The 23,908-nt window shown below is 42.8% G+C and overlaps 2 protein-coding genes across 3 annotated transcripts in view; one reads left to right on the top strand and one right to left on the bottom strand.

Moving 5' to 3' along the window:
* rsph14 (radial spoke head 14 homolog) overlaps positions 1-23,908 on the bottom strand; it is an 876,175-nt gene that overhangs the window by 540,402 nt on the left and 311,865 nt on the right. The gene's annotated exons all lie outside the window — the stretch shown is intronic.
* The window catches only part of gnaz (guanine nucleotide binding protein (G protein), alpha z polypeptide), a 315,345-nt gene that overhangs the window by 86,895 nt on the left and 204,542 nt on the right, over positions 1-23,908 (top strand). For both annotated transcript variants that reach the window (XM_041203453.1, XM_041203454.1), the window contains exon 2: positions 16,267-17,440. In XM_041203453.1, coding sequence (XP_041059387.1) covers positions 16,718-17,440 — 723 coding nt within the window. In that variant the 5' untranslated portion in view covers positions 16,267-16,717. The remainder of the gene's footprint in view (positions 1-16,266; positions 17,441-23,908) is intronic.

The following is a 23,908-nucleotide window of genomic DNA, read 5'->3' as shown; positions in this document are numbered from 1 at the left end:
TTGAAGTGATACATTAAGTGAGTATGTTCTTTACAGGTTTCCCTCCATCTCAAAGCCAGCCTTTACCTAGACATGGCATCCTCATCCCAACCCTTCCAGGTAAAGGACACCCTGGAGGACCAGAGATGGGTGTTCCTTCCATTCATACATGAATGCATATGGAGACATTGCCCTTTGACCAGGATGATGAGAGCCATGTGCAAGAAGCCACAGGCAGACACTTTTCCACTTGTCTCCACCACCCTAGAAACTCTATAGGGAGACCATTGGAATTATAGAAGACCAACTGCATGATCCATTATCAGCCATGACCATTCACCCAAGAGGATGGAGGTTTGGAGTCATGAGTTAGCTGCCCTCCACCAGCCATGCGCCTTGGAGGCGTCCACCTCCCTCCCTCCCTTCATGCCTGTCTCTGACTGCAGCCAATGGCAAATGGCACAGAATAAACTGCAGCTCCACACCTTGCTGGGATCTTAAGTCACAAATCTATTGCAATGTGAGCTTCACTATAGCGAGGCGAACACAAATGAGTACCTTTGATATCCAGTTGCCTCATAATTATTAGGGTGTCCCATTAATCTGCCACTTGTGCTGACCTTGAACTCCATCAACCCAAAAAGACCATCCACCCACTTAAGGATTTATACGTCCAGAGCAACTGTGTTGTCAAGACAGTCTTGAGAAAACGGTGCACGTAATGTTTCAGACACACTCCACCACCTTCTACCCTCTCCCTGTCACCCAACAACTTCCACCCATCACAACAGGCCCACTAAATATCACCATTCCTCTCCTTTCTGTCACCCTTGAACCTTCCCCCGTTACCCTGGACCCTATAATGATCCACCTCCACTTGCCTTTCCTGCCCTCAGAGCTGACACCTGTTACCATCCCAAGCCCACCTTGATACTGCCCCTGCCTGTTATCCCCCTCTGTGACCATCATTCACAAACTCTCACCCTGGATTTGCCACCCTGCTGCATCCCACTTCCCCCTCTGACTGTATTTGTTACCTCCTACCACCGGTATCCTCAGTTCTTTCCCCAGGACCCCAACGTCAACAACAATGATCCGCCCTTGAAGACACTCCCCTCCCTTCCCTGGACATGCACTCCCCCCCACTTCCCTAGACACCCCCACCTTGAAACCCCCCCCATTGTCCGGACACTCACCCATTCCACAGACACTCCCCCCTTTCCCTGACACTTTCCCCCCTTCCCCAGACACTGCCCTCTTTCCCCAGACACTCCCACCCCTTCCCCAGGTACTCTCTCCACTTCCCCAGACACTGCCTCCCTTTCCCCCATAGTTTGCCTCACCTGTCCACCCTTGGCACAGCCTGTGATACAAGCACCTGTAACTTCAGCGCACTGCTCTTAAAAGCGTCTACATACCTCGAGATGAAATGAAGCTCGGCAGGTACATGCCGCTTATATACAGTTGGGAAACAGACCGCTTTAATAATCCATTGGTGGAGCACTTAATTTGGAGGGGGAACGTAATTCCAGATGAGTTGGCCTTTTAATGAGCATTCATGAGATGCAAATGAGTTCAAATGTGGTTCCTGACATGGATCAGTGGGAAAATCGAGCCGCCTATAAGCAGCCATTGAGAGAACAAAATTCCAAATAATTTCCTGCCAGTGGGAAACAGACTTTTTCCATCACCCCAAATTTAGTGCACCCACCCGTTATGATTCCTGCCAATGGCGGGAGTGGAAAATTCCGCCCTTTATCTTTTATATATTTCAATTACAGCAGAAGTGGCAGGAACAATATTTCTGTGATTTCTCTGATATTACACTTCATTAATTTTGATCTGGTCATTCAAAAAACTGCACACTGATGAAAAAATTATTCATAATTGGATGGAATATAGAAAAACAATGGTTAATTAAATATCGCCAAAATTGCATCTTACAAATTTAATAAGAGTTATTTCTAGAAATAACTAATGGCACGTTTTGAGTGCAGTGTATATGGATTTTCAAAACACTGCAAGATGCAGTATGGGTGAGAACAAGGACTGTAGAGTGGATGGTGAAACTGATCATAGCGCCATGTTGCAGGAGGAGTGAAAGAGAATGTAGCAGTGATATCAGGAGTATAATTATGAGGATAGGTACTGTTCTCTGCATCTGCGACTGACAGTACCAAAGGTTGTGTTGCTTGCCTTGTGCCAGTGTTAAAGACATCTCCAGCTGGACACAAACTTGGAGGGGGTGGATCCAGTTTCTGTGGGTCCATGTAGGAACCAATGACATGGGTAGGAGTAGGAATGATATTCTGCTGGGAGAGTTTGAGGAGTTATTTAAGAGTCCAAACTACATGCAGAATCTCAAAAATAATTATCTTTGGATTGTTACCTGAGCCACGCCCAAATTGGCATTAGCTCAAGCAGATCACACAATTAAACATGTTGCGCAAAGAGTGGTATTAGATGAACAGGTTTCGATTTTTGGGGCTTTGATACCAGCACTCAGAAAAAGGAAGCTATTCTGTTGGGACAGGCTCCCGCTTAACCGGACTGGGATCAGTCTCCTGGTGAATTACATAACTAGGGTTGTGGACAGGGCTTCAAAATATAAGAGTGGCAGGTGGAGGTGGGAGGTCAGACAAATGGAGATTTAGCAATCTAAAGAGAATACTTGGGACAATAGCACAGTGTGGTGATTTGGGTAAAAAACAAGCAGAGTGGGACAGGAAGGGACGGAGAATTTAACAGTAATAGTGCACTCGTGAATAAGGTCCATGCAAAGAATAGTGATAAAAAAATTAAAGACTCTTTATCGGAATACACAAAGTATTCATAACTAGATAGACGAACTAGCAAGAAATATAGAGAGAAATCAAAGCCAAAAAAGTCTGAAAACTAATGTCTGAAGACAAAAAAAGGTCTGAATTTTTTGTGATGGGGACCTTGTCAGTATAGCACTTTTTATGATCTGTGGTGAAGTGCAAATGCTTCTAGGCCATTTCAAATAGATGGAATTATTAAACTTCAAATGGGTTGAAACATTGGGCAGGATTTTACACGTTGGTGAGCAGGGGCGGGGGTAAAATGACGTGTGGTGACGTCGGGGGGAACTCCCAACGTCACCGCGCCCAATTTAAATTTTCAGGAAGGCGGAGGCATAGTGAAATCAGCTGCACGCCCGCTGACCTGTCAATGGCCAATTGAGGCCATTGACCGAGGCAATTAAGTAATTAAAGGTTGGCGGGCAGGTCAGGAGCCCCGGCGCGAATTGGAAAAAGCAAAAAACCTCATCCATGGGCGAGATGAGGTTTCATGTAGCTTTTAAAAATTTTAATTAAGTTTTTGTGAAAATTATGGACATGTCCCAATTCATGTGACATTGTCACATGAGGGGGCATGTTAGGGAAATTTTAATTTTCTATTTTTATCTTTTTGACATTTACAGCCGATCTCTCTCAGGCAGCACTTAGCCTCAGGGAGATAAATGCGCTCTTTCGTGTGCATGCGCACAAGAGCACACTCTCAATTGTGGGAATCCCCCTCCCCACCCGCAAAGGGAGCGCATAGCGCTCCTGTGCGGACGTCACGCTGGGTGGGCCTTAATTGGCCCGCCCACGTAAAATGGCATCCGATTGGCGCCGATCGGAAGCGCGTTTGTGCACGTCCGTCCTTCAACTTCCCCCCGACGGTGGGAAAATTCAGCCTATTAGTTTTCCCCTTATTTGTCTTCTATTACCATCAAAACTGAGGATCAATGCATTTGTATTTAATCACTAAAATGACCTCCGCATTTCAGCATTCAATGCAATTAGTGCATGTAATGCAGGGTGAAGTCCATACTAACAACAAAATATAACTGCTGGATTATGTACATGCAGAGCAAAGCAAAGGACTCTAACAGACTCCATTTTAACTCACCACCACTTTCTCAAGGGCAATTAAGCATGGGCAGCAAAGGCTAGCCTTGCCAGTGATGCCAACATCTCATGAATAAATAAAAAAAACTTCTGAAAATTAACATGACCCCAGATGCCAGCAAACAAAAGAGTAATAAAGCAGCATAGTAACATTTGATGTGTTACTAAGGTTTGCATATTATAGATCAACGTATAATAATAAATCATATAAATATGAAAATCTGTGTTTTTCAAGTACTTTGAAAAAAATTAACATGCTTATGTAGGTTTCAGTGAAACTGTCAAAATTCCTTGGTGGCAGAAGAGCCAGTGAAACCCCTCTCCCCCGCACATACATAGGTATTGTAATCAGTTCCTCTCCCCAATCACAAACACAGCCCTCTTCCCAAACCAATCCTCACATATTCACTCATGCACTCCTTTCACTCCCCACCCAGCCCCAACCATTCCCTCCCTCCCTACCCATCCCCATTCACTCACCCCCTCCACCTTCTCCACCCTACCACCCTAAACTGAATTTTTCCACCTTGCCCAGATGTGAGGCAGCTGGAGGGGAAAAGCGGCAATAATGATAATGGATTAAAGGGGTCAAAGGGATATATTTTATAAATTAGACTCAAATCCTATATCTTTATAAAACATAGATTGATGTGGCTGTCAGGGCCCAAATCCCAGCCCTCAGCCCTCAGGTCCCAGCCCCAGCCCCACTCCAGCTTCCCTGCTCCATTCCGTTCCCCATTTTTCCCCATCCCCATGCAGCAGCAGCAACTCCCACAGCGGAGGCGTCACCAGGAGCACAGCCCAGCAGAGGAAGGTGCTCCGCAAGCTGCACATTGGCAGCAGCAGCCACTGGGGGAGTGCTGCTGCATCTCTTAATTACAGAGAGCAAATCAGTTGGTAGCAGATTAAAAGACAGGGTCTGAGTGACGACTCCCCTGGGCCAGGCGGAGGGTGGAAAAAAATTAAAAGGGAGGAATTCCATGCTCCAAAAGTTCAAATTCCACCAAATGGTGGAAATTTCTCATCCCTGTAGGTGTGAGGGAGAACTGGTTGAATGAGTAAATAGACTGAAAGTATCTCAGTAAATAAAGAGTGGGAAACACTCAAGAAATAATTCCAAGTTTTCAGTGAAAATGTGTTCCATTTAAAAACAAAAGCTCAGTGAAAAAGATCCAACTATGGCTTACTAGAGAAGCTAAGGATTATATTTGATTAAAAGAAGAGGCTTAGAATATTGCTTAAGAATAGGGGCCGGATTTTCGAGCAGAGATGGGAAAACGTGAGTCGGGCCCATTTGCAGCTTCTGAAACATGAGCCCACCTCCAAATCCCATTCCTGCCATATTTTTGTCAATGAGGTGGGGAGGGATCGGTTTTGTGAACCACGATGTATTGTGGGAGGAGTGTGGGTGCGGAGGTAAGTTAGAATGCCCCCCTTGGCATTCGGGATCAGCAGCCCAGCTCCCAACATCATTATTATGTCCCCTAAACCTCACCCCTCATGTTTCCTCATGGCCTCATGTCCCCTCATGCTCCCCATGACCTCTCTATGTCCCCTCATACCACCTCCACACCCCAAAACCGACAGAGGAAAATAGCAGGGCGGGGAGGAAATTCACATTTCCTATAGGACTCACAATAGTGGCTCCGACCTCAAAAGAGGTGTCTGTGGGGTCACAGCCCAAGGCCTTCTTGATCCACAGGAAAAAAACCACACAAAAACAGCATGGAGTCGGGAAGAGAGAGGAAATTCATTTTAGCAGTGAAGATTCAGGATTTCAGCTTTCCCAATACTTTTCCACCTCCATCAGGAGATGAAAATCTGGCCCTAATAATAAGCTTAAGCATTGGGAAAGTTCCAGAAACCAGTAAAGAGTAATCAAAAAGTTAATAAAATAGTTAAAAAATAGAATGTGAGATTAAACTAGCCAGCAATATACAGGCGCAGTATATAAAAAGGTCTCTTGGAGGTAGAGACAGGAGAGGTTATCATGGGGAATGAGGAATTGGAAGAAATATTGAACAAATATTCTGTGTCCATTTTCACAGTAGAAGACACAAATTACATAGCAGAAATAGGGGATAACCAAGAGGCTTATAAATGTGAAGAACATAAGGTAATTAATATCAGCAAAGAAAAAAATACTAGAGGAACTTCAAGTTCTAAAAGCCAACAAATCCCCAGGGACCGATAGCCTATATCCAAGATTTCTAAAAGAAGTAGCTGCAGAGATAGTGAATGCACTGGTTATGATATTCCATAATTTCTAGATTCTAGAACTGTTCCAGTGGATTGGGAGTTAGCAAATGTAATTTCACTATTTAAGAAAGGAGGGAGAAAGCAAACAGTGAACTACAGGCAAGTTAGCCTGACACCAGTCATCGGAAAAATGCAGAAAGCTAATATTAAGGAAGTATTAATAATGTGTTTACAAAATCATGGTTTGATCACGCAAAGTCAATCTAGTTTTATGAAAAGGAAACAGTGTTTGACAAACACTGGTTAGGCCACAACTGGAGTACTGCCTGTAGTTCTGGGCACCACATTATAGGAAGGATGTTATTGCACTGGAGAGGGTGCAGAGGAGATTTACCAGGGTGCTGCCTGGGCTGAAGGGTCTGTGCTATGAGGAAAGATAGGATAGGCTGAGGTTATTTTCCATGGAGCAATGAAGGTTGAGAGGGGACCTGATAGAGGTATATAAGATTATGAGGGGCATAGATAGGGTGGATAGGAAGGCACATTTTCCATTAGTAGAGGGGGTCAATAACCAAGGGGCATAGATTTAAGAGGTAGAAGGCTAAGAGGGGAGTTCGGGAGAAAGTTTTTCACCCGGGGGTGTTGGGAGTCTGGGACTCACTGCCTGAAAGGGTGGTTGAGTCAGAAACTCTCATAACATTTAAGAAGTATTTAGATATTCACTTGTGTTGCCATAGCCTCCAGGGCTATGGGCCAAGCACTGGAAAATGGGATTAGTGTCGTCAGATATTTGTTGACCGGCACAGACATGATAGGCCAAATGGCCTCCTTCTGTGCTATAAATGCCTATGAGTCCACGAGGGTTTTTTTGACCGCGTAACAAGTTAGCTAGATAAAGGGAAGCCAGTAGGTGTAGTAGGGTTGGATTTCTAAAAGGCATTTGAAAAAGTGGCACATGAAGGTTAATATGCAATAAGGGTTCAAGGAGTTAGCAACATATTAGTACAGTTGGAGGATTGGTTAAGTGACACAAAGTAGAAATAGGCACAAACAGGGCACTTTCGAGTTAACAGGTTGTTAATAGCAAGGAACAGAGCTGGGGCCTCAGCCAATTACAATCCAGATGAATATTATTTACATTATTTTAAAGATGATGAAAGTTGTAAAATTTATTCTGAGGGAGTGAAACTCCACACTTATAAATTTAGTTTTTCAGGATCAGAGAGGCTGTTTTAGCAGTCATCATGGGCTGCATTTTATGTGCCTCTACTGGGCTTGCTTTTGGCAGGGGCATGTAAAATAGGGTGGGTGCACACCCCGTGCCCACCCCACCACCTTCCAACTTACTCCCGAGCTTACTCCCATAATTGGCAACCCACCTGCTATATTTAAATAGGTAATCAGGGGTTACTTAGGTTTAAAACATTTGGCATGGACACTCAGATAGGAGTGAGCAGCCCAATTTTTTAAAGAAATTCTTCAAAGGGCGTGAAGCTTGGGGGGGGGGGGGGGGGGGGGGGGGGGGGGGTGGATCTTCAGGGTCTACCCTTTGAGGATCTGGGGCAGTCCCCTTTCTTCGTAGAAACCTTACACCCACCGCCGCCACACCACCCCACTTACTAACCTGCCCAAACCCTCCCCGGACTTACCTGTCTCTGGGATCCATTGCTCCTTCTTCTTGTTCCCCGTTACAGTCCCAGCAGTGCCCACTAATATGTCCTTAGCGCTGCCGGGACAGATGGAGCTGCCGCCAATTGGAGCTCCCAAGGGCAGGATTTCCTCCCCAGTGAGGGGCAGAAGACCCACTTGGCCCTTATTTAGCCCACCCGCAGAGCGTTATGGTTGCAGGGCAGGCTCCATGCTGAATTTGCTTCTGGGGGGTGGCGGGGGGCAAGCCCTCTGCAACCCCTTAATACTCAGCCCCATGACTTAGTACGCTGTAAAATCTCGTTACACTTCATTCAACAAGGCTTACATTTTCAGTTACTTTGACACTAAGGGCCTAAAAAGTTGAAGCTCACATCAAATCATTAATTCCATGTTGATTTCATCTGTGAAGATTGCATCCTATGGAGCAGGAGGAATTTGCAGCAACTTCTGGATATCTACATTTAACTGTGCACGTGTGGACACCAGAAGCCACTGTCAGTCTTACGCAGCAACAACGATAAGCGCTGACAGTTTTGATGTCATTAGAATCACAACTTCTGGGCCTATATATATGGTGAGCTAACAGCAAAACAGCAAACTCTAGACACTCCTGCAACTACTATCAGTGCTTCCTTCCTTCAGGCACAGGAGACAGTGGCATTTTCGGGATGAGACTCCCAGCCCTGTACCAATCCATCATCAGTTGAGCATCGACAAACTTCTCAAGTGTACTAGTGCTTGTGGGAAATATAGACTTCACTGAGAACTGGCGACAAAAGAGAAATGAAGACAGATGCCAATGTGATATCACAGCAGAGGAGTCAAAGCTTACTGGTGCATGTATAGTGATTGCCTCTATTTGTGGGATGTTGCATTAAGGATTCTCCTGGTACAGAGAGGACTATACACCACAAGAGACTTCAAATAATTACATTGCTAAATAGGGAAGCACAAAAAGATGTCACATCTAAACTTGTTTCTGGTTTATCACAAAGCTGATTTGGAAAAGATTTTTTGAAATGAAAATGATTTTTCCTTCTTAATGGCGCTAGCTGCAGAACAAGCCTACACATCTCTCTTCTTTAACTGAGGATCTGAGAGATAGTGCTTCTTTGAATTTTGCTACCTTTAGATTCCTGCCACCCTGCATGCTCTCCCTCCTCACTTTGGCCGAGATTTTCCGTACTCACCAACGTCGACCGTGCTTCCCACCATTGGACGTCGGGAACATCAGCATATAATACATCAGCATATTATTATTAGGCCAGCCCGTCAGACTCATTCCTCCCCGCTCCCCCGTTGGATCGTCTGCCCACATCGGCAGGAAAACACGCCAGTGTGTTTCACATAAGTGACATGCACCTGGCACCAGGCGGCACTTCACTCAGGGCTTCTAGGTTTGTTTGCCTACCTTGCTTCATTCGTCACTCGCTGTCATCAGCGCCAGGCTTCACAGACAGCACAACATCATAGGGGGTCTCACAGGTAGGTCTCTACCTACCAGATCAGCCATATGTGGGTGATTTTTCAACAGCTGCAGGGCACAATCTTGATTGAGGAATGGGGAGAAGTGACCTCAGGCAAGGGAAGGAGCTGCAAGACGAGAGCTGGACTGGGGAAGGAGGGTATTGTAGCGTGTGTGTAGGGGCACAAGTTGATCTGTGCAAGTGGCCTCAAGATGGTAAGTGGTGAGGAGGCAGTCTCCAGAGGAGAAGAGGCCAGATGGACCTGTGAGGGCATGTTTGTGAGAATGGGTGGTGATGTCCCTTGAGCTGACAGTGAGTGATATACCAGTGAATATGTGATGGGCTTGAGTTTAGAATGATGAGATGGTTGCCATACCCTCTATCTGCATTGGATGGCCAACCTCTTCTGTGCAGCATTAGCACTGACCACTGCTTCCACCACCTGCCATGTTGGATTGGTGATGCAGCTGCCTGTCCTGCAGCCAGAGTGGGGGTACAGAACATCACGGCAGGCCTCCACAGTATCCAAATGGCATTCCAGAGATGCATCATTAAGCCTGGGGACTGCAGTCTTTTTTCCCTTTTGTGGACATCCTCCCTGCAGTAGTCATGGGCTGGAAGCACTGAGATGTGTGCACGCAGCTGGACTTTAAATATGGCACCCGGCATGATGAAGCAGCAAGGTGATGGTATGGAGGGAAAATGAGAGCCCGACCGCCATGGAAATGGCGTGTTTCCCGGGAATATATAAGTAATGCGGCAGGTTTGGGATGATGCGGGTGAAAACCTGTCATTGCGGCCACACTTAGTGCAAATCTGGGTCGATTCCACTCTTTGTTTCAAACAAGTCTCCTATTCTAACAGTCTTTCATCAAATCTTAAACAATGCCCCATTCTTCCATTCCTCCTTCAAACTGAAGGTTTTTAAACTCCTGGCCTGGAGTGACCTAATCCTTTACCCTCTGTCAACCATGCTAATATTAGGCATTACATGTCAAATTGTAAATCAGTTTAGAAAAATGTTTTGCTACAGAAAAAATACTTCTTTTGAAAAGAAAATGGGAAATAAAGTCATCCTGATTTTGTGCAAGACTTTCAATTATTTCAAGGTATTTAACGAGGACACAAAGAGACCAGTTTACATTGAAGTGCTTTATGAAGTACCGTGTACCAGGAAAATTCTCTTGAAGAAAGTTTCAGCAATTGGCTGGCATTGCACCTTGCAGTACTTTTTATGGCTGCATAATCCCAGCATAGAGTACAAACATTAGAAAATCGCATGGGACTCTATCCATTAAAAAAAATAGGTTGAAAACCTCGTAGGTTGGGTCTGTGTGATTCCTCAATGTGCAAGCCCAGTCAGTGAAGGTCTGTGCTTGGAATAGTAGTTAGAAAATTTGCCTTCTGGCTTTGGGATTTGTGCTACTCATGAACACTCCACCATAAATCTCAGCGAAGTGTGCCTGAAAAATTAACCTAACTAGCAAGCTGAAATTGGCTTTGGAAGATGTGCAAAACCAGCCTGAGATGAATCTCTACCTTCATGACCAGACTAGTTGTCCCTCCCTCCCCACTGGAAGACACATTCCCTCTTTGGTTTGGCTTCCTTCCTAAGGGCCTTAATTTGTGAGGAATAACGCACACAAGGGCACCCAATAGGGAAAAAACAGTTTGGACCAGTACTCTTATTTCCCAGTTTTTACTGGTGTTTTTTTAAGTTATACAAGGCCAGTTCAGACCAATATTCTTATTTCCCAGCTTTTACTGTTTTTTCGTTCTGGGCATGCCCTCTCATTCTAGGGCGTATCAGTGACAGTCTGATGTGCACATAAAATGAAGTATCAAGAGGACACCATTGAAAGGGGAACAACATCCAGATGATCGGCAATTCCAAAAGTATAAATTTCAGTGCTCTATAAATGCTGCATTGGAAAACGGGTTTTTAAAAGTATTCATCAATTTAAACTTGCATTCCAACAAGTTCATGTAACTAATGCAAGTTTGAGTTACTTTGAAAGGATTCTTCTGTTCTTAGGTTTTTGATGTCAGCCAGCAAATATTTTCTAAACAAATGTTCCCCTGTCAATTATAATGACGTCAGCAATGACCTGAAGGTCACTTCGCTTCAAATTTGTTCAGCTGCTGCCTTAGTGACTGCAAATGGCTTTCCTTAGATGGGGAGAAAGCAGTGAGGAATTTAATGGAGGTCAGTTTTAGAATGAAGAAATGAAAAAAAATCTTTTGACAGGTTGCAGTAAGTTTTTAAAGGAAACAGATCAACTTCAGCACCCCGTTGAATAAAAGCTGAAAATTAGCAACCTTCACATTTTCTCCCCGTACTACCAATGACTGTTGAAAACGTTATAACAAGTGCATAGTAATTTTCTCCTCAGGCATTTGGTTGTAAAGATTTGCAGAGCCCCACTATTGTAAGGCAGCTCAATTAGCATTATTGGATAGAGCCATTAACTTATTAACCATTAGTCATTATCCTCATTACAAGTATCACTGTTTTTTCAGCTCTTTCAAAAGGTCAATGGCTCTTCCAAACCCGCATCACTTTTGATGTTTAAACAATATTCTCAAAATCAACAATAATAAACAGAAAAGCACATGATTTTAATCGGAACTACGTCTAACAGTCTACACAGTTTTATTAGAGGTCTTCTAATGGCAGGCTCCCTAAATAATAAAAATAATTAAATCATAATAATAAGTCAGCTACTCTGTCTCCACCACCGTAAGCTCACCGGAAATGTGGAGGAAACCTGTTACTACGCATCAAGAGGGTGTTCGCTGCAATGCTGGTACAGCTGGAGCACGAGTGAATCCTTCCTTGTATAGATAGAAAAAGGACTAAGAGATGCGGCCATATTGGTTGAAAAACTACTGGTACAGTATGGCCTAATTTTATGCTTACACATTTAAGAACATACATTGCAATAACATTGCTTAAACATTGCTGACAATAACACCATGCATCCTCCAACTCAGCCAGTGCCACTTCTCCATGTTGTGATGGGAAAACGATGATGTCTTGTTTGTGCTGCTCAGCAGAATGAAATAGGATCAGCGTGCAGGCGGGGAACCACAGCAGCTGCAGTTATCTCAACCCTGGTGGAAATTAATGCAACACCCTGCTTAACACTACAGTTTATTAAACACAAGGAAGAATTTACCTCCACCACACCCCCACCCCTCCCCACCCCACAGATCTAAATACATTTTTAGTTTGGCAATTTTTTTTAGTGGTTGGAGGGCAAAATTGGTGATTCTGCTGCTGTGCCTTAGGCATAGCATGACAATCCTTTGAAGTTTTACTGAAGAGAGCCAGAGCTGAAGTGCAGGCAATCAGAACTGTGCTAAAGGTCAAGCTGCAGGCTGAACATAGTAAGAATATAGATTATACATAACGTCAAATTACAACATCATTATTTAATGCATACCTGGCTGGGTAGGCTTCATTTGACATTCTAATTGCAATAAATCTCTGTACAATGGCTGTATCTCCTGGTGTGATTACAATGTTGCAGGACCTTTGCATCTTTTGATCCTAAAAGCAGCTTTATATTGGAGAAATGGTTTTCACTCAACATCTTTATTACTTGCACCACTGGGGGAGAAATGTGGGTGGACAAAAGGTCATTTAGCATTCAGCATTGAACAGATCTGACCTTTCACTTCTGTGTACATCATTGAGCAGGTGGCAAATTAAAATACCAGTTCAGGCACTTTTACTGAAAAACTGAAATGAAGAAAGTGCGAAAGAAGAGCTTGCATGCATATCGTGCTTATCATGGTCTCAGGATATCAGCTAATTAGGTACTTTTGGAAGCATTGTCACTATTATGGTGGAAACAAGTAGCAAATGAAAAAACATTGGAGAGTTTATAACTGGATAACAACGAAGGGATAATTTTAAAAAAATGGTTGATGCTTGAGTTCAGGTATGGAGGTTAGTTTGGCCCTGTGTTTAAAAGCAAGACCTAAACTACTGAAAAATTCTACATTGTATACATAATGGGCAGGATTTTTAGGTCAGCATGCGGGCGCGATCGGCGGGCCTGGGAGCAGCCAGGGAATGGACTGCCACCCATGATTGGCCCCTGACTGCAATTTCACACGCTGATATGATCAGTGCTGTCTGGGTTGGGGGGGGGGGTGGGGGGAGGTGAGCGCTGAACTCAGCGTCAGTGTGGGGAAGTGCTCACAGAAAGCTCCCAGAAAGCAGAGAGCTGCCTCAGGAAGCTGAAGACTTCAAAAGTATCAAATAAAGATTTTTAAATCCGGAAAAAAATGGCCACGCAACACAAGCAGTCACCTGAGCATAAACATTATAAACATTCTGTGCACAGGTTTTTATGTTTTTTTTATTTGATAACGGAAACCTCATCCCGCCCTTGGATGAGGTTTCCTGAAAAATACAAAGGCCGTCTGGTTGATTCGTCCGCCCGCCAACCATAACGTTGGATGGGCAGCGAAGAGTCCCAATTAATTGCGCAGTTAATGGGCTTAATAGCCCTCGTAATTGTCAGCAGACGGGCTTCTGAGTTTAGCGCGTGCCCGCTGACTGAAATATGGCGCAAGTGCGCGATGACGTCGGGATGCTCGCCCGTCATCATCACGCACTATTTTATGCTCGAGTGGGTCAGGTGGCGCCTGCCCGCTCAGTGAAAAATTCTGGCCAATGAATAGGAAAGGTACCCAAAAATATACAAAGCTGAGACAGAGGTGTATACGAGTGATTCAAAAGATGAGTGATGCACAAACACAGAGCACTGGAATTCAAAGCAATGCGCACTGAATCCAATTTGGCTCAGTCATCAGTTTGATGCCAAATCCTGTTCTCTGGAGACTGCAATAACTGGAGGATGTACAACTTGATCAGTTGCCATTTTGCTCAACTGCGCCCGAAGTCAAGCTTATAGTGGCTTTGGCTGCAAGCATTTCTGTTCATGAGGGAGGCCACGAGTCAGCTACTTCTCACACTGAAAACTTGTATGCATCACTGGTTCTCCCTCTTACATAGTTAACCCTTTGCTGCACTACTGCCATATACAAATCAGTAGGGAAAGTTTGTGATAAAAGTAGCTTGGTGAGAGCAGACAACTGATAGGCCATTACAGGCTAATGGAAGTGTCTGTTTTGGTTGCTACTTCAGGCCAGCCGGCTGACAGTTGCCAAACTTGAGCCATGGATTATTAACCTAATGCTCAACCACATTTCGGTGGTGAGAGCAATCTTATTCACAAAGGAAGCTCTGTATGTAATTTTAGACATTTGACGTTGTTCCAGGAATAGAAAAAAATTACAATAGCTGTGCTTTGTTGTGCTTACCTGAACAAATCAATCCAGTAGCTTTTATTACAGGGGGGTGGGGGGACATAAAACAATTGAACATCTGCGCTGTGTCGAAATAAATAAACCCATGAAAACGCATAGTGTGAAAAAAAGCTATTTCAAAAAAAGAGACAGTTATTATATTCAATTGAGCTACTGCAAGATATTATCATGAGTGGGTGAAAGGCATCAAACATCCTCTTCACAACAGTTGCACTATTATTAGAGAAACAATTTGGAACATTGTATGCACAATTTGCATTTTTCTAAAAATTGCATCTTTTTAAACTTCACGTGCCAGAACTTGGAGATTCCCTCACCCTTCGCCTCCCCCACCTTCACTCTGAGATTATTCCTGTGATATTGAATGCTGATTGTTCTTCATTATTGATGGCTGCTTGCCTATGACGTTACTGCACCAAATGAAATTCTGCCATATTTCAACTCAGAAAGAAAGAACAAAGTCCTTTGTATGTATTGATCAGAATGATGGGTATTTGTGGGATGAGTTAAACACATTTAAGAAATGTGGTGAATTTCTGGATAGTTTATTTTAAAATAAACATGTTCTTTGAGGTCCTAGACCTATGTCATGGTGTTGCTGTTGAAAATATGATATTTTTAATTTTTATATCATACAATCATTAGTATTCATAATGAGTAATGCTGTATGGCTTACCATAGTTTGATTTTAACCCTACCTGCTCAAAACAACCAAGAGTGTTACTTAGCTGTTAGGGATCTGACCCTTACCTGCCACTGCCCATTTTAATCTGCAGACTCTACAAGAGTTGAGGAGGCTGCTGAATGCAGGCAGGGACCTCGTGAATGGATGCAAATCAGGATCTTATTATGTTAATAGATCTGATTGCATTTTAACCAAAGCCTGAGCGGGGAAACTGTCAGATTTCCTGCCAGGCTGAAGAGGCCCTCTAGGGTAAGTCAAACCTTCCTCTGTGGGGGTTGGAGCTTCAGAAGTGCTCCACTGGACTCCACAAGGAAAGCTGTGGCCTCGCCTAGCCTACACTTCCCCTTCCATCCCAAAGCCCCTTCCCATGACTTCCCTGCTTGCTGGAGAACTACGCTGTACTAGGTCTCTTTCTGCCTACTTTGGACAGACAGCTGATTGCAGCATGATGATGAAGTGAGGCTCAGCAATTGAAATACCCCAGGCCTCAAACTTAGGTCAGCAATTGCAGTTCACACTCAACCCGCCTGTCTGAAACCTGGTCAGGGTTAAAATTGAACCTATTAGTTTTGAATAGATTTAACAATCCATTCCTGGAATTTATAATACTATCTAGATTTTTCATTCGGTTACTGGCATGAAGCTCAAAGTCAGGCTTGTTTAGTTCTAAGTTGGCAATGGATCAGTGTCTGTACAAGTGGTTCATTCATCACGACATGTGCTTGTGCTTGTGTAACTTGCATACAGACCCACACCTACAGCTGCAATTCATGCAGAGTATCCAATTTTAGAGTTAACTATATTGCTTGGGTGCCGATTCAATAACATAAGAATTAAGGGAAACTGTCTCAGCTGAACATAAAAAGGTATCTCTTGAACCCATGGAAATTACAAGAATAGATCACATTTTTTAATTCACCAGCTTTCTATTGTGGGATTAGTAAATGTACATAAATACTTTACAGCCTTTTGTTCCCTTTCAAATAGGAAAAGCAGTCCTAATGATTCACTTTGCTTTGTTTGGCAGATAAACTGGTCACTGATGCTAATGCACACTATTCAGGTTTGAAGTAACAGAATCAGAGATAAGTGAGAGGGAACAGAGGCCACCTGAACATAACCATCATCCCTAGAAGGAATGGATACTAAATAATGATGTCTAGGTGGAACAGAGATTTAAAGACACAAACTACATTGCAGAAAAGGGAAAAGCATTCCATCAACAGGAATGAGCCATCTTTCTTGTATAAAGGAGGGGAATGCCATGACATCTATTGAATTGAGGACCTATCAGTGGATGCTGCACTTCTTTGCTCACCCCTGCTGGGACTGACTGAATTGGTACTTACCTGTTTGATCATCAGCCACTGCTTTTACTTTTGTGTGAGGTGCACGGCACACCTGACAAGCCTACTGCAGCAATCACTGCTGTTTCTGAGAGGTACAGTCTCCCTCCAGCCAACCACATCAGAAGGAACATGGGATGTCGTCAAAGCTCTGAGGAGAAGGAGGCAGCCCGGCGCTCTAGGCGGATTGATCGGCACCTACGCTCAGAAAGTCAGCGCCAGCGCCGTGAGATCAAGCTCCTGTTGCTGGGGACCAGCAACTCTGGCAAGAGCACCATTGTCAAGCAGATGAAAATTATACACAGTGGCGGGTTCAACTTGGAGGCATGCAAGGAATACAAGCCCCTCATTATCTACAATGCTATCGACTCTCTCACGCGCATCATCCGTGCACTAGCTACCCTCAAAATAGAATTCCACAACCCAGACAGAGCCTATGATGCTGTTCAACTCTTTGCCCTGACTGGGCCTGCTGAGAGCAAAGGAGAGATTACACCTGAACTGTTAGGTGTAATGAAGCGCCTATGGGGTGACCCGGGCGTCCAGGAGTGCTTCTGCCGGTCCAACGAGTACCACTTGGAAGACAATGCAGCCTACTACCTGAATGATCTTGACAGAATTGCGGCATCTGACTACATCCCAACAGTGGAGGACATTCTGCGGTCAAGAGACATGACCACTGGCATTGTGGAAAACAAGTTTACTTTCAAGGAGCTGACATTTAAAATGGTGGATGTAGGAGGGCAGCGGTCTGAACGGAAGAAATGGATTCACTGTTTTGAAGGGGTTACGGCAATAATTTTCTGCGTGGAGCTGAGCGGTTACGACCTGAAACTGTATGAAGATAATCAGACGGTAAGTAAATGTCTTTTTTTTCTGGGTCGGCGTGTTTTTAGCTCTTTCATTTGGTAAGCATGATGTACAATTCTGTAGTCTGCTCCATCAAGTGCTATTTTTGTAACCAATTATAATTTTGATGCTAGTTTAATAAATAGGCATGTGTCTAGAATAGACCAGAAATTGAGGATGAACTGACCCATTCAAAGAATAGATTTCATTAATGCTTACTATATTTATTTCTCTGTTTAGTTTAGGTAGCTGTCTATTATTATGATAAAATTATAGTCTCAGCTACTGTGTGAATTATTAAACTTTTATTTAAGTAATTGAAATAGCTGCTGCCCTATAACAGTGATGAGTGCTCAATTGTCTCAATACTGAAGGGGATGTCTGGAGTATCTTGTGACAGTTTCCTCAATCATTCTCAGGATAGTCAGAATGTGTAGCTTTCAACCAATCAGAATGCTGCAGCAGCATGTTCAAATTTTACTACTTCTTCATGCAAGCTCATCAAAGGTCAGCACATTAGATAGACTGGATGCAGTTTAATGAAGGTTTTGGATTTCAAAATGCTGGCTGAAAGTTAGGCCATTGAGACTGCGCTGTTCCTGAAAAAAAAGCTGATGCCCCCTGAACTTCATCTGAACCCTGGACACTTACATCTGTTTCAGTCCTAGTTGCAATAATTTCCTGAGTTCTGCTTACACACTTTCAGGAAAAAAATCAATTCTCTGTAACTTCATTTGAGCGCTTTAACAACTAATTTCCTAAAAAGTGATATTTGAAGTTAGCTGTTTTAAGTTAAGTAAACCATTTAGTATTTTGTTGTTTCTAATATATTTAAAGTGTCTCTTTCAAGGTGTGCTTCATTGCTACATGCCTTGAAATATTATTGCACAAAAGAAAGATCACTCTATGAAATTAATTTGGGTTAATATTTCACCTAGATTGATTCAAAGCCAAATGTGCAATACTTTAACTTTCTGCTTGTTAAAGAGTTAAGCAACACACTTAGTTTTCTTATCAAATATTTCATGCACTATTTGCCAGATGAACAGAGATCACTCTTGTGAGTCAGCTGAGCTTTAGTGCAACACATTGCAGTAACTATTGCCATGGTTACGGAAATGGATGAGTTTGGGTGAGAGATTAAACTGTGACCAATTTGCTACTCTGGCTATTGGAAGTCACAGACTGTTTTACAGAACAAACAAACAGGTGGACTTCTTACCCCTTCCCCCTACTGCCCTTTCCACTTTTCTCCTCTCCTCATACTTGTCTACATGTGGCTTGTTCCAATGTGGCTGGTTGCTATAGTACCAGTTTTTCAGAGCAGCATGGTGACAATCTCCCATTTCCCGGCAACCAGTTAATCAGCTCTTAAACCTTGGTTACCAAACGCTGCTGTACGTGGCGGCACTATTTTACATAAATTCAAGAGTCATTTGATGAATGTTGAAGCTTTTGATGACACTTTGTCCATGTAATCTGTACAGTGAGTGACAAATTATCATTTAATGCAGAAACTATCAGTAATTCAGCAAAATTATTGTAGTTTTAACTGGTTACATACATCTGTTAAACTTTAATCTTTAGGTTTTTGCGATATGCCAAGTGAGCTGCAATACACTGTACCATATGTGATCAATATTAGTATCCATACACAGAAAACCCCCAGTACTAGTTTTATTAATTGCTTTTGCAGAATGTGATGAATATAGGACAGAGGCTGTGAGGTAGTGGAGAAAGATAGTGCTATTAAATCCAAGAGGAAAAAAAATTGGGGGTATGAAAAACTGAGTCGTGTGTGTGTGTTTTTTTTTAACTTTTATGGCCAACTAGATGGACTGCAATGATTTATTGCAATTCTGTCCCTACTATTCTTGGTAGGAATAATGAAAATTATAGCACAGGGGATCCCACTATATCAGTGCCGGTACTCCATAGCAATTTATATATTTTTTTCCATTGATGTAACAAAACCAAAAGAAAAGAAAAATGTCCATATTATATTGGGTGTTTCAATTCCAAACTAATTATATCTACATTTTCAACTCAACAAGGCCTGGATAATTTTGAACACTTCACTATATAGCTCCGCTCGCACACATCTCATGGGAAGTTACAATAAGGGGGAAAGATATGTGGGAAACGGGATGTGGTTGGAATGAGAAACTGAAGACACAGCTGAAGAGAAAGGTTTTACAGAGGTTTCCAACATTAGAAAGGAGAAGGGGTAAGGAAGAGGGTAGAGAATCTAGGTGTGTAGAGGTTTAACAAAAGACCAATAGTGTTGGCAGGGATGAGTAATGGGCAGAGATAAGACTGATGTTGAAGGAGAAATGACTGTGTGAAAAAGCATAAGGCAGGGAGAGATCATTCAAGTTGTGTGGGTGAGACATGTTGGGGTTTTCAAAACAAAAATATGTTTTAAAATTGAATAGGGTTGCCAATCCCCCAGCATTGTCCTGAAGTCTCCAGGAATTAAAGGTTAATCTCTTGACGTTGCTACTATTTGTTTTCTTTTCTATTTTCTTTGAACATTTTAGTTTAATAGTTATAAAAAATATTAAAGATATGCAAAGAAACTGTGATTTCACAGAGTTGTTGGAAGTATAAGATAACATCATGAAACTTCCATGAATACTACCCTACTGTTGGGGCCTGGGGTGCCAAAGGTGTTTGGAGAGGGCGGGTGATGGAAATGCAAGATTTAAGGTAGTTGAGGACATAGGTTGTGGTGTTGTGGCTGAGCTGAAGCTCGTGGAGGGCTGGTGTGGACACGCTAGCTAAAAGTGTGTTGAAGAGGGGATGGAAGTGAGATTTTTGCAGCAGATGGAAAGAGACAGAGTTGGAGGCAGGTGACTTTGTAGAGGCGGAAGGAAACAGTTTTGGTAGCAGAGTGAACATGGGAGAGGAAGCTGAGCTCAGGATCAAAAAGACCAAGGGCGGCAGGAGCAGGGCTGTAAAATGCAGTGAGCTGTTCAAAAGTCCATTGACTTTGGCAGGACCATAAAATCCTACTAGCGTATAATTCCGCCCCAAAAGTTCCGTACCTCCTGCCCATGTTTGAGATGGTAGCCAGGAAGTTGACATCCTCAGACCAGAAACTAGGAACAGCTGAAAAGAGCCAAAGTAATGTTAAGGATTTGTTTATTACTCAAGTGCCGACTATGTCTTGGCATTATTTTTTCATGCTAATCATTTCTTCAATCCTGATTCTGTATGGAGAAATTTCACACTTCAGTGCCCCCGGCACACACGAGGACAGTGCAGCGAAATGTTGTGCATCCCCAGCCTGTAATTCTTTTGTCCATTTTTGAATAACATTGGTGACAGACAAAGAAATAATAAGGTTGTGGTGAATGCATCCTTTGGTAACTATCAGGAGATTACATTTGCCACATCTTAGCATCTGCTGGATACTCAGCAGTAAATCAGAAATATTAAGCTGACAAAGGCCTATTACTGCAACTGGTACAGAACTTGGTAGAAAAAACATTGCATAAGCTAGGCTACCTTCAGAAACATCAGTAACAACAACACAAATAAGGGCTGTCCAGCTTACCATGATACCCCTTCAGATACCCCTTTAAAAATGTTTAAAATAATTTGAATCCTAATATGTAATTCTTTTTAATTGTTCACGGGACATTGGTGTTGCAGGCTAGGCCAGCATTTATTGCCCATCCCAGATTAGCCTGAGAAAGTGGTGGTGAGCTGCCTACTTGAAAAGCTGCAGTCCAAGTAGTGTAGGTACACCCACAGTGCTGTTAGGAACAGAGTTCCAGGATTTTGATCCAGCAGCAGCAAAGGAACGGCAATATAGTTCCAAGCCAGGATGGTGAGTGACTTGGAGAGGAACTTGCAGGTGGTGGTGTTCCCATGCATCTGCTGCCCTTGTCCTTCTAGATGGTAGACGTCGCAGATTTGGAAGGTGCTGTCAAAGGAGCTTTATTGCTGCAGTGTATCTTGTATATGGTACATACTGCTGCCACTCTGCATCAGTGGTGGAGTGAGTGAATGTTTATCATGGTGGATGAGGTGCAATCAAGTTGGCTCCTTTGTCCTGGATGGTGTCGAGCTTCTTGAGTGCTGTTGGAGCTGCACTCATTCAGGCAAGTGGAGAGAATTCCATCACACTCTGGATTTGGGCCTAGTAGATGATGGGGAGTCAGGAGATGAGCTACTCCCCGCAGAATTCCCAGCCTCTCACCTGCTCTTGTAGCCACGGTATACCCATGGTGTGGTGCTGATAGTGGTTGGCGGTCAGCTTCCTGACCCCACCCCCCCCCCCCGCCCCGAGCGCCCCCGCCAAGGGCAAAATTCTGCCCTTAAAATCTTCCATGAACCAGCACAATCTATCAGTATAATAGAACGGATTTTTAAAAAATTCTGGCATTAAAAAATATTCCTTGGCATCGTTAAAAGTGGTAACCTGGTGCAGTTTAATTAATACAGCTAAAAATGGGTTTATCACCAAAAATAGACTTTCTATGTTAGTAACCTAATTTTAAACCTGAACCATTTACCAGTTTCATTAGTGTACACTAGTCAGTTCCATAGTAAATTAAATATTTTTTATTCTGTTAAATAAAGCTTATTAGTGCTCATGCAACTGGGAAACAAGCTTCTTAATCAGCTTTTTGAGCCAAGAATGGCCGTCTGCAAATGTGTGCGATTAACAGAAACTTCCCCATTATTTTGATGCGGAGATGTGGCCAGTTTTATGGGTGGGGTAAGATTTGGGCAAAATTATTTAAAACTCATTGTTAAAGATTTCAGAAACTCAATTTACTCTTAACATAATTTTCTGACCATTTGCACCGGTTTGGCCAATTTCAGTTAGATTGCACTGATAAACCTAGTGGAAATTCCACTAATTTGTCAGTGTTAACTCTTAATCTGAAGTAAAACAAAATGTCAATTACATACATTAGTAAACCATTTCTTGTTTACAAAAAAAATCTTAAAAGTCTTTTACAAGGTGGAGGAAAGATAGTGAACTTGCCAAGCAGAAGGGGAAAGAAGCAGGGGTGAAAAATAGGAGGCTTCCTAACAGCTGGAAGGGTGGAAAGGTCCATGGAGGAACTTCAGGAGGGCAAGAGTACAATTACCAAAGAAGCAGACACCAACAGAAGGCCAGAAGGAGTGAAGAGTAAGGTAAGCTCTGATTGACTGACAGTTTTTGTTGTGGTATTGTTGGAGCACTCGTACAGGAAGGTTGCTAGTTGATGCATTTGGTACATGTGGATTTAGGTCTGCTTTATGAGGAGGTGTGGGGTTTGACACAGGATAGGGTTTTATTTTGTGTTTTTTTAATAAAGCATATTTATTGATATTCAATATACAGATTTACTTCACATAAGTTCTGATGTAATGTGACTTAGTGCTGGTAGAAAAATGGCTGGGTCTGAATCTTGCCTCTCCAGTCCAATATTTTGAATTTTCAGGGCTTTTAATAATGTAATCTAATACTTTCCAATAACGTGTTATTGTTCCATCTGCACAGCATCAATTGCTGGAAAATCTCTTTAGCGTAGGCTTTGCTCAGTTGGAAGCATTCCTGTTTCGGAGTCAGTAGATGGTGGGTTCAAGTTCCACAACAGAAAGAGCTTATAATTCAGGCTGGCACTTTAGTGCAGCACTGAAGGAATGCTGAACTATTGGTGGTGCTGTCTATTGGGCGCAATGTGAAACTGAGGCCCCTTTCGCCCTTTCAGCTGAATGTAAAGGATCCTACGGCACTATTCAAAGAGGATCAGGAAGTTCATCTGGTGTCCTAGTCAATATTGCTTTCTCAAACAATGCAATGAAAAAAGATCTATTTGTCGGGCTTTGTTGTGCACAAATTGGCTGCTGTGTTTACTTACAAAAAAAACCGGGATGATATGTCACTGATCGTGAAGTACTTTTAGACATTTTGAGAATGTGATAAATTGCAATGTAAATTAAAGTAGTGTCTTTGATGTTACTAAAGTATTATTTTCATTTACTGGACTCCGCATTTTATTTAAGAAATCCATTAATAGATTCTAGGGCAATAATGCCACATGGAATGATTGTGCAATCTCTTAGGCTTCACCAGGCTGTTGGCTACAATTAATTGGCACTCATACATCCCCGGTCATGCGCTTACATAAACCAAATTATCAATAACATTAATCTTTGAAATCCATAAAGCATAATGTACGAATACAGGTTTACAGAGAAACTAAAATTTATATATAACCTATTAAAACCTTTGATCAGTTTCTAAAACATGCTCAGAAATCCTCGCAGTACATTACAATGAAAGTTAATTTTCCGATTTAGAGAATGTGGGTTTGGAATCTGAGGGTAACCAAAGATTTGGAAGCCACATTTGTGATGAGCTTTGTTACTTATTGATCAGGAATGTAAGCAGGAGCACTTTCACGCTGAAGGACATATTTCATCTTGGGTGTGGTGTATGCTGGCTGACATCATCCACTTTGCCCTGCT

The sequence above is a fragment of the Carcharodon carcharias genome, chromosome 13, assembly GCF_017639515.1.
Source record: "Carcharodon carcharias isolate sCarCar2 chromosome 13, sCarCar2.pri, whole genome shotgun sequence".
NCBI classification, from domain to species: Eukaryota; Metazoa; Chordata; class Chondrichthyes; order Lamniformes; family Lamnidae; genus Carcharodon; species Carcharodon carcharias.
The sequence above is the reverse complement of the archived record's forward strand: the minus strand, read 5'-3'. Positions and strand labels throughout refer to the sequence as shown.